The 13,850-nt window shown below is 41.3% G+C and overlaps 2 protein-coding genes across 2 annotated transcripts in view; one reads left to right on the top strand and one right to left on the bottom strand.

Moving 5' to 3' along the window:
* Positions 1 to 6,665, bottom strand: part of elmod1 (ELMO/CED-12 domain containing 1) — a 141,176-nt gene extending 134,511 nt beyond the window's left edge. Inside the window, exon 1 of the mRNA XM_070892164.1 lies at positions 6,512 to 6,665. The gene's annotated coding sequence lies outside the window, so the exon portion shown is untranslated. The remainder of the gene's footprint in view (positions 1 to 6,511) is intronic.
* Positions 6,651 to 13,850, top strand: part of alkbh8 (alkB homolog 8, tRNA methyltransferase) — a 62,557-nt gene continuing 55,357 nt past the window's right edge. Inside the window, exons 1-4 of the mRNA XM_070892163.1 lie at positions 6,651 to 6,958; positions 8,591 to 8,831; positions 10,606 to 10,737; positions 12,127 to 12,222. Coding sequence (XP_070748264.1) covers positions 6,830 to 6,958; positions 8,591 to 8,831; positions 10,606 to 10,737; positions 12,127 to 12,222 — 598 coding nt within the window. The 5' untranslated portion in view covers positions 6,651 to 6,829. The remainder of the gene's footprint in view (positions 6,959 to 8,590; positions 8,832 to 10,605; positions 10,738 to 12,126; positions 12,223 to 13,850) is intronic.

Below are 13,850 nucleotides of genomic sequence, written 5' to 3'. Positions count from 1 at the left end.
AATCCTGGCTATAGCATGCTGCTTCTGCTGTTTAGCACGCACGAAGTCCTATGTTGCAGCTTCCCCAGGTTGCTACCTCATATTTAGGTACGTCTGGTGCTGCTCCTGATATGCTCTTCTGCACTTCTCATTGAACCAAGATTGGTCCCCTGGCTTGATGGTAATGGTAGAGTTGCCGCAGTTGGACTTGTCCCCTTTTTTAAAGATGGTCATGATCACTACATCTCTGAGATCTCCCGGCATGCTCTCCTCCATCCAGGAGAGAGAAATTAGGTTGTGTATTCGCGCCAACAGTGCCTCTCCGCCATACTTCAGTGCCTCAGCAGGGATTCCATCCGCACCTGCAGCCTTGTTGTTTTTAAGCTGTCTTATGGCTTTTTCTACCTCGTGCAGTGTTCCACCTCACAGTCAACAAGCTCCCCGCTGGAGTGGAGCTAAACTACAGAAGCAGTGGGAATCTGTTCAACCTTCACCGTCTCCAGGCCAGGTCCAAGACCACCCCAACCTCTGTTGTCGAGCTACAGTAAGCGGACGACGCCTGTGTCTGCGCACATACAGAGGCTGAACTCCAGGTCATAGTCGATGTATTTACTGAGGCATACGAAAGCATGGGCTTTATGCTAAACATCCATAAGACAAAGGTCCTCCACCAGCCTGTCCTTGCCGCACAGCACTGCCCCCCAGTCATCAAGATCCACGGCGTAGCCCTGGAAACGTGGACCACTTCCCATACCTCAGGAGCCTCCTATCAACAAGAGCAGGCATTGATGACGAGATTCAACACCGCCTCCAGTGCGCCAGTGCAGCCTTCGGCCGTCTGAGGAACAGAGTGTTTGTAGGCCCTCAAAACTGCCACCAAGCTCATGGTCTACAGGGCTGTAGTAATACCCGCCCTCCTGTATGGCTCAGAAACATGGACCATGTACAGTAGACACCTCAAGACGCTGGAGAAATACCACCAACGATGTCTCCGCAAGATCCTACAAATCCCCTGGGAGAACAGACGCACCAACATTAGCGTCCTCGTCCAGGCCAACATCCCCAGCATTAAAGCACTGACCACACTTGATCAGCTCCGCTGGGCAGGTCACATAGTTCGCATGCCAGACACGAGACTCCCAAAGCAAGTGCTCTATTCGGAACTCCTTCACGGCAAACGAGCCAAAGGTGGGCAGCGTAAACGTTACAAGGACACCCTCAAAGCCTCCCTGATAAAGTGCAACATCCCCACTGACACCTGGGAGTCCCTGGCCAAAGACCACCCTAAGTGGAGGAAGTGCATCCGGGAGGGCGCTGAGCACCTCGAATCTCATCGCCGAGAGCATGCAGAAATCAAGCGCAGACAGCGGAAAGAGCATGCGGCAAACCAGTCGCACCCACTCCTTCCCTCGGCGACTATCTGTCCCACCTGTGACAGAGACTGTAATTCCCGTATTGGACTGTTGAGCCACCTAAGAACTCATTTTAATTGGAAGCAAGTCTTCCTCGATTCTGAAGGACTGCCTATGATGATGATGATGAAGAATGGTAGAGTGAGGAATATGCCGGGCCATGAAGTTACATATTATGGTGGAATACAATTCTGCTGCTGCTGATGGCCCACAGCGCCTCGCGGATTTCCAGTTTTGAGCTCCTAGATCTGTTCTGAATTCATCCCATTTAGCACGGTGGTAGTGCCATACAGCACGGACAGGACTTTGTCTCCACAAGGACTGTGTAATGGTCACTGCTACCGATGCTGTCATGGACAGATGTATCTGCGACAGGTAGAGTGAGTAGGACGAGGTCAAGTAGGTTTTTCCCTACTTGCTTTGCCTCTCTCACCACCTGCTGCAGGCCCAGTCTGGCAGTTATGTCCTTCAGGACTTGGCCAGCTCGGTCAGTAGTGGTGCTACCGAGCCACTCTTGGTGATAGACATTGACGTCCCCCACGCAAAGTACATTCTGTGCTCTTGCTACCTTCAGTGCTTTTTCCAAGTGGTGTTCAACGTGGAGGAGTACTGAGTCATCAGCTGAGGGAAGGCAGTAGGTGGTAATCAGCAGGATCCTTGGAGATGGAGCACGCGGTGTCCACCGGTACGCTCGCGGCCTTCCGCGAGAGGTGGGCACCGGAGGGACTGGAGTGCATCATCACGCCCGGCAACCAAATTTTAATTTGATTTTACGTTTTTAAGTTTAATTTGTTTTAATTGCCGGTGCTTTTAGTGTCCCCCTTCCCTTTTATAGGGGGCACTGGGGAAAATTGTGATTTTAGTGCCCCAAAAAAAAAAACACAAAAAAAAAAGGGGGGGGGGGAAAAAAAAAAAGGGCTTTGTAAATGTCTGGAGTGTCACCCAGGTCGGGTGGCACCGTTTAATGAATTATGTTTTTGCAGGTGAACTCCAAAAAGAGTTAATCAGCAGGAGGTTTCCTTGCCCATGCATGACCTGATGCCATGAGACTTCATGAAGTCTGGAGTCAATGCTAAGGACTCCCAGATTATATACCACTGTCACATCTCTGCCACTGGGACAGGACATACCCAGGGATGGTGATGGAGGAGTCTGGGACATTAATACTGTAAGTGATTGGCAGGATTTCTGAAGTTGCCACAATTCCAATAATGATAAAAGCACACAGTCAGGCATTTAATTGTTCGCAAATAGCCAATCAGAAAATGTGCCAATAAACACGCACACTAAATTAAATAATCACTCAATCTCTCATAACATCTGGTTGATCATAATTATGGTATTATTTTCTGTCCTGTACATCTGGTAGAAACCATTTACATTCATGCAGCTGGTTATAATAAAGACTGCAGAGAAGTAACAAGCAGAACTGTCACTGATTTTCCAATAGGAAGACATTCATTTGATTGATTTTTGACAAGGAATAAGTTTGGAGAGCTAATCAATTTGATTACTATATCATTATTCACATTCTGCACTAAGGTAATTTCATATAAACAGCACTCCATTAAAAGTTAGGGTACATCACTCCGCCTCTGAGTCAGAAGGTTGTGGATTCAAGTACCACTCCAGAGACGTAAGCACATAAGCCAGCTGACACTTCAGTGCAATACTGAGGGAGTGCTGTACTGTTGGAGGTGTCGTCGTTCTGATGAGACATTAAATTGAAGTCACATTTACCTTCTCAGGTGGACGTAAAAGATCCAATGGCACTATTTGGGTTAAGAACTTGGGAGTTTTCCCGATGTCTGAACTAATGAGCCTGAAATTCCGATGTCCCGGGTCCGTACGAAGTTTCTACGGACCTGGGAAGGCATCGGAAAAGCCAGTTTTCAGCGCGCAATGCTCATGCGCTGAAAACCGGCTTTCCTGATCGGTCAAGTTTCTGGTTTGACAGATCTCGTGCATATCGGGAACGAGGACACTTGCAGGGCAAGATTTGCGATATTTACGCATATCTTGCCCAGCAAATGTCCTCAAAAATCTTGCGCCTAAAAAAGCAGGTGTATAGCCTACTTTTACAAGCGCAAGTGTTTAAAAACATACATAAACATTAACATTTAGTTAAATAAACACATATGAAAACATATTTTATTGTTAAAATCCCTCCCCACTACAGTAAGTTTATTTTAAGGCATAATTAAAAAAACGTTTTAAAAAGTCAGGAAAATATTTTTTTAATAAGAACTCTAATTTAAATGAATCTTAAATATGTAGTGTATTTTTCTATTTTTTTATTCGTGTTGTGTGTCTTTGGGGGGGGGGGGGGTTTCTCATTCATAATAATGGGAACTCCAACTTACGGAGTTCCCATTATTAGGAATGAAAAAATACTGTACCTTGATTGATTGCCCAGAGCCATGTGACTCCAGCTCCAGCATACGGACGTCCCAATGTGCACGCGCTCCGATGCGCAGTGAGTGAAGGCTTCAGGATCAGAAGTTCGAGCGGGCGCAGCACCTTCAGGTAAGTGCGCATTTTTTTTTCCTTTTTTCAGTAGTTTGCCCACGGGAAGGCCTCGATCGGAATTTCTGGGCCAATATTTATCCCTCAATCTACAACACTAAAAAACATATTATCTGGTCATCATCTCATTGGGATGCCCTGAAGTAGTGAAAGGCACTATATAAATGCAAGTTGTTTCTTTCTATTTACAACATTTTTTTTTAATCCATTAAAGGGCTAATTAGCATGATTGCCAGTAGAGCTGCTAACCTGTGCTACAGTTAAATATACTTTCAAAATACTGAGAAGTAATCGAGTTTCTATCCCGAGGACGGTTGAATGGGCGTGGTGCGGGACCTGTTTCTACCAACTTTCAAAATTAGCACTTTTTGCTCCCCCACTTTTTTCTGATAACATACAGTGACAGAACCCATATCACTCATGTCACTGCAGTTCCAATAGAGGTAGGTTTAACTCGTGGTTAAAGGTGGACTAGATCGGTATTGATCTGAAATGAAAACAATAGTATTCTGCTGGGATAACAGCGCATCATATTAATTTAAAATGTTTATATTGACACGGAATTTGTGGTCAGCGATCGCCACTCGAAGAAAACTGCCCACAAAGATCTCCGCGGTGAAAACTTTAGCTTACTTGACCTTAATTTGATTGTACCTGTAACGCTGTCAAAAGGGGATCTCTCGCGCATAGCAGTAGTGATGTCATCAAGCTGTCTAAGCAGCCAATCACATTGAAGAATTCTCACAGACAGTAAACCAGGAAATAAAAGGCAGCTTTTAATCATTCGCTTTAAAATTTTTTTTTTTACAGAGAACGAAATAAAGATTGCGACATACACATGGGATTATGGTAGAAACTTAAATATCAAACAAACTTTTACAAATTATATTATTTTTAAAATCTAGTCATTTTTAATCATAATGGAGAAATCTGACGTTCCACAATGTTTTTCTGGCCCAGAACGGTTGTTCAGCAGTTAATAAGCAGTGAAAACCGCAGTTACACCTATTTCAACAAGGCTTAACTTATTATGGGATGTTTAACAACGATATTAGAGCAGAAAAAGAGAAGTTTTCGTTCGTTCAAGTGATTTCACGGATTGCCGGCTATGGGGATTTCACAGCGCAGCCTGTGGCGAGGCAGGGAATGACTGACCGCAATTTCAGGATTTCCTTATTAATCTGTGCATGTGCTAAATTCTGAAGCTTACGGTCAATTTCAGAGGGATAATGACAGCAAACGCTGATAGTTTCGTCGTCATTCTCACTTCAAAATCCGGGCCAGTATATCATCCATAAGTGTCTCAACAGTAACCACTTTGAGCCTGCTTTCTGGTTGTTTACATAAGTTGATAATTTTAGAATTAGACACCGTCTTATACTAGCATGCATATTACATCAAATAAACACTTCTATATACGAAGCGAGAGTAGCTAAATCAGGCAACAATGAAATACTTTGGGATAGACGAATAAACAGTTTGCATGGTTAATCCATCAGTAACTACTTTATTCATTTTGAATGAGAAAATACCCGTAATACAAATTATGCGTTGTTTTTGGTGCGTTACATAACATTTATAGAAAGAAAGCTATTATCAAAATGTGTACCTTTAAGGTTTTTAGAAACGAAGTCATAAAATTAAATTGCTCTTTCGGAAAATCCTCATGTAACCATGTTTAAGAACAATTTAATCACGTGTCCAGGCTAAAATTGTAAAGGCACAATTTCCGTTTATGCGTTTTATAAAGGTTAGGGCCAATAAAATAAAGGTCGCTAAAAATGAGGCTTTAAAAAACATGTTGATGATACTCCGTAGACTCTGCGGATCACAGTGATGTGGTTATTTTCTTGTCCGGGTATCTGATGCTATCTGGTACAATGAGGATGCAGCCTGCCTCCATTTGCTGCACCTCCCCGAGCTGTCATGTTGCCGAGAGGGAAGGGCACGTAGCACTGGCGGCTGGCCGCAGCATCGCACTGCAGTCAGGGGTGGGGAACACGTTTCGCATTTAATAACATACACGTTTCGCATTTAATAACATGCCCATTACATAAGTGCAAACAATTCTCAAGTCGCTTCTCTCCCCGAAAGATGAAAGTGATGTATTTCCACCCTGACACGCACAAAACGGTAAAGAGCATCACCCACCGCGCCGATCTGATCTGACCTGACCTGGCCAAGGATGGCGGTACATCATCGGGCATGTTCAAAGCCGCACCTCGGGGCTTGGTTTCCACAATCTATTTATTTATTTACTGTCCTTGGGGAAATAAAGAATCAACCGACCCTCATTTTGTCTGCGGGTTTATATGGGGACCGTTATATATCATGATATTTCACTGGTAAACCATTAGATTTTGCTGGCCCATGATATATCGGTGAGATGCAAGCATTCGCGCACCGACACGACCCGGACTCGATCAAAAATCGGCGGCGCCCCTCCAATGGAGCCGGATTCAGCTCGGCACCTGCCCTCAGCATCCATTTCAATCCACCGGAGGATGGCCACGGCGCTCGGGCGCCTGTCACTGCTCCTTTCTCTCTACCTATTTGATTTTCCCCTCCGCTGTAATTCGAACCTGCTCACTCACCTGGCCTGACGCCGCCGCTCCTGTCCGGCTGGGCTCGGGATGGGGACGGAACGGGGACCGGGACCACTTCAGTCACCCGCTGACGCTGTTACCATGACAGAAGCTGCGGCGGAAGTACAGGCAAACAACACCGGAAACACACACGGAGCATCTGGAACCATCCACTGAGTAAAGCCCGGGGCCTGTAAATATTCACGCCGACATAGTGAGGGGGAATTCCGTATTCCAAGTTTGATGAAACCCTGGCTCGGTCAAAGCTCACGCCCCGGCAGCGCTGCAGTCAGTTCACGGGCGGGACGTAATTAGCGCCGGACAGACATGGCGGCCCCCAGCTGCAGAAACGTGAAATTGTCCAAAGAACAAAAAAAATTACTGAGGAAACAAGTAAAAGCGCAGCACATCCTCCTCAAACACGACGGCATCGCAACTGTGTCTGGACCGACTAAAGTAAGTTCATATCTCGTGTGTAATAGTTTGTCATCGGGTCCAATGTGATTACTCAAATCTGCTGAAAACAGTTTCTGTTCAAGAGTTGTCAGTACTGGAGAAATGTTTGGGATAGGATTAGGATTACGATCAACATGATCGCGACTTTGCCTCCTCCGCCCCCCAGTTTTAACAGGTTCTGAATCCAAATACTTAATATGGATTGGAATAGTAGGAGACCCAGCATCAATCTATCCTTTCCCCTTCCTCTTCACTCCTCGACATCACTCCCTAACAAGCATCTGCTGTTCCATCCCTTTGGCTCTTTAGCTATACCCAGGTTTTGCCTTGAATTCCCACTACTGTCAGTTCCAGTAGCATTTTTTAAAACTTTGACCCGTCCATTATCCTTGTTTCACTTCTTCATTAACTTTGTGGTGTCTCACTTGAGTCCAGCAGTACCCACTCCACTTATTTTTCATCTGCCTGACCTACGATGACTCATTTATTGGGCCTGAATTTGCAGTCAGAGGCATACCTCCGGAGTATGCTGCAAAAGATATACGAACTTAACTCCTGGCTCCAAAGCTACTGAGAATTTGGGTCCTGGGTCTGCAGGCGTATACCTGCATAAAGGCCCACGGATCCCAGAGGCGCAGGCGGTTTGGGATCACCTGGGCCAGGTCCTCCAGTGAAAAAGGAGGATTCCATTTCAGAATCCCCATAAACCCGACTGGTATCCCCATATAATTGAACAATTTAGACAACTGCAATAAAAATAAATTACAGATTTTCAAATTTAATTAAAAGTTCTTTCGTTACAGCAAATACAATAAAAATGTAATTATTTTGAAAAATAATTTTAAACACTTTAATCTGGGCCAATATTTGTATAAATGAATTTTAAGTGTGCATCTTTTTTTATTAAAAATGTTTTAATATAAGATTTATAATCCTTACACTGGTGAAAGCAGTCCTTATGCCTGCTTTTACCAGCCGTAAGAGTTTTGTGGGCAATTGCTGGGCAGTAGTTGGTTAAAACTCTACGCCAGCGAAAGTGAATTTCTGGTTGGTTCGGATGATCTGTCAAGGTATATCGTAAGTTCCATATTTTTATGCATGTGGAAACCCGGAACTTGCGGGATCTTTCAGAAGGTTTACGACAATGTCGTACGCTGTCACGGGGACCGTAAATTCCGGGCCATTAAATCCAGTACTAGGCATTCACCCATCTCAAATCTCCTCACATTTATCTGGCCATGTACGTTTCTGTACCCTTCTCTTGATGATCCTATCACGTTCCTTCAGCCATCTGATCAATAGAAAATTATTGTAACTACTCTGAAGTATGCAATAAATGTATATTTCTACATTACAATCTGTGGTAGACTCTAATGACCGAGATTACTTGAAACTTTTAGCAAGATAGTATAATTTATGACATTTGACTCCTATAACCATATAGTTGAAACTTGGAAAAAGTTTATCTTTATTAATATGTATAGTGATCTTATCAGAGACCATTTCATTTGGTCTTTTGATTTTTAACTTGCTGGTTTCATAAAGCAGAGTAGAAACTTTATAACAGCCTATTTTTAATGGTTAGTAAAATCATTTCTGGTTTAATATGCCATATTGTTTTGTTTTTATAAGCACTTGGTTGTAGCCAATGGTGGTCTGGGTAATGGTGTCAGCCGACAGCAGCTGGTTGAAGTGTTACAGCAATTTGGAACAGTTGAGACCCTTCTGATGCTTCCGAATAAACCACATGCTTTTGCGACATATGGTACAATTCAAGAAGCCAGAGAGGCATACAATGCTCTCAATGGACGAGACCTAAAGACTGACGGAAATACTCAACCTATCACTTTGTATCTGAACTTTGTGGAAGAAGGTAAGTTCATTTCCATTTTTCTGATCTTCATTAGAATTGAACGGTAAAAGTCAACATTTTAGGGTCAGTCTAAGTTCTTTAATTTTTATGGAATGAACTTATTAAAGATTTGATGTTGACTTTTTTGCATTATAATTAACTTAACTCCCCTACAATTTAAAGACAGTTTATTCATGAAGAGTAGTATTGTTCAATCATTACAAACCCTTTTCCAGAAATATTATCCTCTCTTCCGAAAGCTTTTTTTCATTGCATTTGCGTTTAAAACTGATTATATAATTGTGGCATAAAGTATTTAAAGGTTATCTTTACTCAAAATCTGTAAAACAGCAGATAATTCCCCATTTCTACCGAAGCACAGGACTGCCTCCAAGTGCAATAAACATTCATGCCCCCACTCTCCAATAATGCAAAATAGTAGATATCTACCTCCTAACTGGCACATCTTGCATACCAGCTTGCTGTATATTTTCAGCTTTAAAACTGGTAATGGGTAAAAATTAAATGCATGGGTAAATGAATATATATAAAATAAAGGATATTCCTTTACCCTTTTCACAGAATAATGGGCAGAGTTGTGGAATTCAATACCCAAAGCACCCGAAAATAAAAATTCCAAAATGCCATTTAATAAAAATGGAATGTGACTTATTTAATCGCTATACATCAGTGGCTCTGATTATCCCCAACTTGGCATAAAATAATGAATTATGTGACTCACTTTGAGCAACACCATAGGAGATCTACTAGTATGCTACTATCAGTTTAAGTGCTTTAGTAAACAAAGTACTTTTTTTTCTAACTCTAATATTATAGACTCTTTTAGTTCTTTTAAATTTGTCTTTACAGTTAGAAAATACCTTTACAAGCATGCATAAATTGCTGGTGAATCCAGAAAAAAGTCAGTTGGTGGCTGTGGGTCAGGAAGCAGCAGTGGCAAAGCTAGGAAAGGGATATTCATTCATTGGTGCCTGCTGCCTCATTAATTTATTATTTGTTGGTGTGCTGGCTGATCTATGAATTTATTAATTCAGGGGCAATTGCTTCTCCCAACATTTTATATATGGCCTCATGGAATCAAGCTTCAGGAGCAGTGGACCAGCTCAAATCATTACAAAATTAAATGTGGCCAAAATAAATGTTATTTTTTTGTCTCTGGAGCAGTGCGCCAATTGATAATTAAATAAATGTGGCCTCAACAAATGCAGTGAGGCTTTTGGGGCAACAGTTCATTAAATATCTCCGACATAAATGCAATCTTTCTTCAGAGGTAGCGGTACAGCCATCAATTGATCATTAAATTTGCTATCTGCACTTTAGCAGGGCCACACCACTAACTGGAGTAAGAAAGAACAACAGACATTCTTGTAATACTTTTGTTAAAAGGGTGCAGTAGCATCTTTGGAGAAAGTAAGAATAACAGTTAATCAAACTTCAGCAGTCTCCAATGTTAATCATAAAGACACCATAGGACTGGGTTCCAAGCCATGACTCATGACCGAGCTGCCAGGTGTTTGCACATTATTCCTTAGCGTGCTGTTTCTGTACCATTTTTTTTTCTCCCTTTCTCTTATGCTCCCCACCCCTAAAGTACTCTGAAAGTTTAGTGTCCAACTAATGTTTAGTCATCGAGGAATCTTATCCTGTGAGAAAATTAGTGTTAACATCTTTACATTTGTTAACAACAGGCATGAATTTAGAAAATTGTAATTATTTGTGCTAATTAAGGAGTTTCAGTTGAAGGGGTAAAAAGCGTTCTGTATCTTTTTTGAAGTTTTCAGTGAAGATGTTCCTCCTTTGAGCCTACCACCAGGCCTTCTGGTGATTGAAGAGGTTATTTCTCCTGAGTATGAGAAGAGGCTTTTGGCATTTATAGATGGAAGCACAGACACAACAAAGGAAAATGGTGAGTAGTACACCGAGAAAAGACATTAGGTAGTGTTTAGAATCATCTAAAATATCCAGTGCAGAATTCAGAAAGGCCAATTCATTGTTTATGCCCCATTGTGTAACCATTTTTTTGTTAATTTTAAAAGGTGAGGTAAAGGGGGATTGCTTGATATGTGTTGCTGTTATTCCATAATCGGATGTATATTAACTTATAAAATGTTTCAAGCAGAAAATGGTGCAGGAGATAGCGTGAGTAGGTGACCCACCCAAGCCCCTACCAATCATAGGAATATAGGAACAGAAATAGGCCATTGGCCCTGTTCCGCCATTCAGTTAGGTCATGGCTGATCTGCACTTCCATTGATGCACCAATGTATTGATCTGAGTTCAATTAAAACTTTTTAATACCACCCTGTACTTTTTAATTTAAGACGATATTTTGTTCTATAATATGGGCCAAGTAATTATGTCTAAATGAATTTAATATGGTTTTGAATGGCGAGCCTTGAAACAAAGTGAATGTATTAAAAGCATGATGGTCAAAATCAGATGGGTGTTGGCATTTAAATTAATATTTGTTTGCTTTACCTTTTGATAGATTTATTTATTTTTCCTGGAATAGCTTGTAAATTGCAAATCGTTACTCTGTATATTCTTGCTAAAATTTCCATTGGCTTACCGCCCAGAACTGGGCGGTATTAGCCATTGTGGGCGATAACCAGGTGAGCGAGAAATTCCCCACCTGAGGTGGTTTCGAGGTACCGCTGGGGAATGGACTGCCGGCGTGCACCATCCTTAGATCGCCTTGGCACGATATTTGGCTTAGTGGTGACCTGTAGGTAAGTATGAAAAAAAACGCCCATGAGGATCAGCGGAGCTGGGCGGTAGGTGAGTAGCTCTGCAAGAAAAAGGTTAGTAATTGTTTTTTTTAACTCATTATTTTAAAATTCTGGTGTGATTTGGGTTAAAGGGGTCTTCAGAATGTTTTTATGATTGTTTTAATGTGATGTTTTTTGAAAAAATAATTAATGTTTTTCTGCTGCTAGGCCCAAGTCTCGGGGTAAATTTTTAGTGATTTTTTTAATTTATCGCCCATTTTCTTTAGGAACCGCCCAAATGGCCCCAAAATTCCACTTTTCGCCGAGAATGGGGGTGCAACACCCATTTATTTTACTCGGTGGATTTTTTTCTTTTTTGGCGGGAAGTTTTCGCTAGCGATAATCTTGGGAATCGGGCGCTGGTTAGAAAATTCTAGCCCATGGTCTTTACTTTTTAAAAAACATGGGACAAAGCAATATAAAATGATATAACTTTTACAGATTTTGTTAAATGAATGTTGGGCCCTGCATCGGCATTCAATCTTTAAAATGGTTTATGTAATTTTATTTTATTCTGATTTTCATAGCCCAGAGATCTCTGAAACATCGAAGAGTAAAGCACTATGGATATGAATTTCGTTATGACAACAATAACGTGGACAAGGATAAGCCTCTACCAGGAGGTACATTAGACCATGTATTTCTGCCCATATTGAATCACAGCAAATGTCCAAAAAGTGTCTGGTGGATGTTGGCAATTGCAGAAGAAACTATCACAAGAAAAACAATATATTCTGTATTGTGTAGTGAATGCAACTTGCCACATTAATTCAAGTGATTTTTGACTGACTTTTAAAAAAAAAAATCATCCATTTTCCATGCTCATCAGATTTCTACTTAGGCAGAAGCTTTAAACATATGTTTGTTTATCTCCCTTGTCATGCTTGAAATAGAAACTGAGCAGCACGAGTCTTGCCACAATAGGATAATCCTGTGCAGGTGTGTTTGTGTTTTTTTTTACATAGAATATACAGCACAGAAACAGGCCATTCGATCCCAACCAGTCAACGACGGCGTTTATGCTCCACTCAAGTCTCCGCCCGTCTTTCCTCATCTAACTCTTATCAGCATAACCCTCTATTCCCTTCTCCCTCATATGCTTATCTAGCCTCCCTTAAATGCATCTATACTATTCGCCTCAACCACTCCCTGTGGTAGCAAGTTCTACATTCACTCTCTGGATAAAGAAGATTATTCTGAATTCACCATTTGATTTCTTGGACTCTACCTTATATTGATGGCCTCTAGTTTTACTCTTCCCCAAAAGTAGAAACACTCTGTTTACTGTATCAAACCTTTTCATAATTTAAGACTTGTCTATTAGTTCATCCCTGAGCCTTCTATTTTTAAGAGAAAAGAAACCCAGCCTGTTCATCCCTTTCCAATAGGTATAACCTTGCATTTCTGGTATTATCCTCGTAAATCTTCTATGCACTCTCTCCAGTACCTCTATATCCTTTTTATAATATAGTGAACTATACACAGTACTCCAAGTGTGGTCTAATCAAGGTTCGGTACAGGTTTAGCTTAACTTCTCTACTTTTCAATTCTATTCCTCCAGAAATAAACCCTTGTGCTTAGTTATTAATCTGTGTTGCTACTTTTAGGGTATTTGTACTCCCAGATCCCTTTTCTCTTCTACCCCATTTAGATTCTTATTTTCCAAGTAATATGATCTCCTTATTTTTCTTACCAAAATGTAATACTTCATACCTATCTGTGTTGAAATTCATATGCCATTATATAGCTACATTATGAACATGTGAGTTAATCTATTTTTTGGGGGACTTCAGCTGAGTATTATATCACAATATCCAAATATTTCCACATCCCTCCCAATTTCTCTGTTATTTAGTTAAAACTTTATAAATAGCACCTGTATTTAAGTTGCCTCCTTACATTATGTTTTCTAATTGTTAAGCTTTAGGGAACATAAGTATTGTGAATTTCACTGCATGTTAAGCAACTGTTAATTGAAAACATTCACCCTCTTTTAAGATGCAAGATGGATAGCTTACTTGTTACAATAGGTTTGATGCTGCTCCAGTTTGTTTATAGGAAATGGACTAAAACCACTGGGCGGGCTTTAAAAAATATTGTTATAAAACTTGACTGGTCAAATCTGAGATAGATATATTTTTTGAACTCTAGAAGAATCAAGGATATGGAGATCGGGTGGGAAAGTGATGTTGAGGTCAAAGATCAGTCATGATCTTATTGAATGGCAGAGCAGGCTTGAGGGGCCATATGG

The sequence above is a fragment of the Pristiophorus japonicus genome, chromosome 10, assembly GCF_044704955.1.
Source record: "Pristiophorus japonicus isolate sPriJap1 chromosome 10, sPriJap1.hap1, whole genome shotgun sequence".
NCBI lineage: Eukaryota > Metazoa > Chordata > Chondrichthyes > Pristiophoridae > Pristiophorus > Pristiophorus japonicus.
Note: the sequence above shows the minus strand (reverse complement) of the source record. Positions and strands in the feature narration are given on the sequence as shown.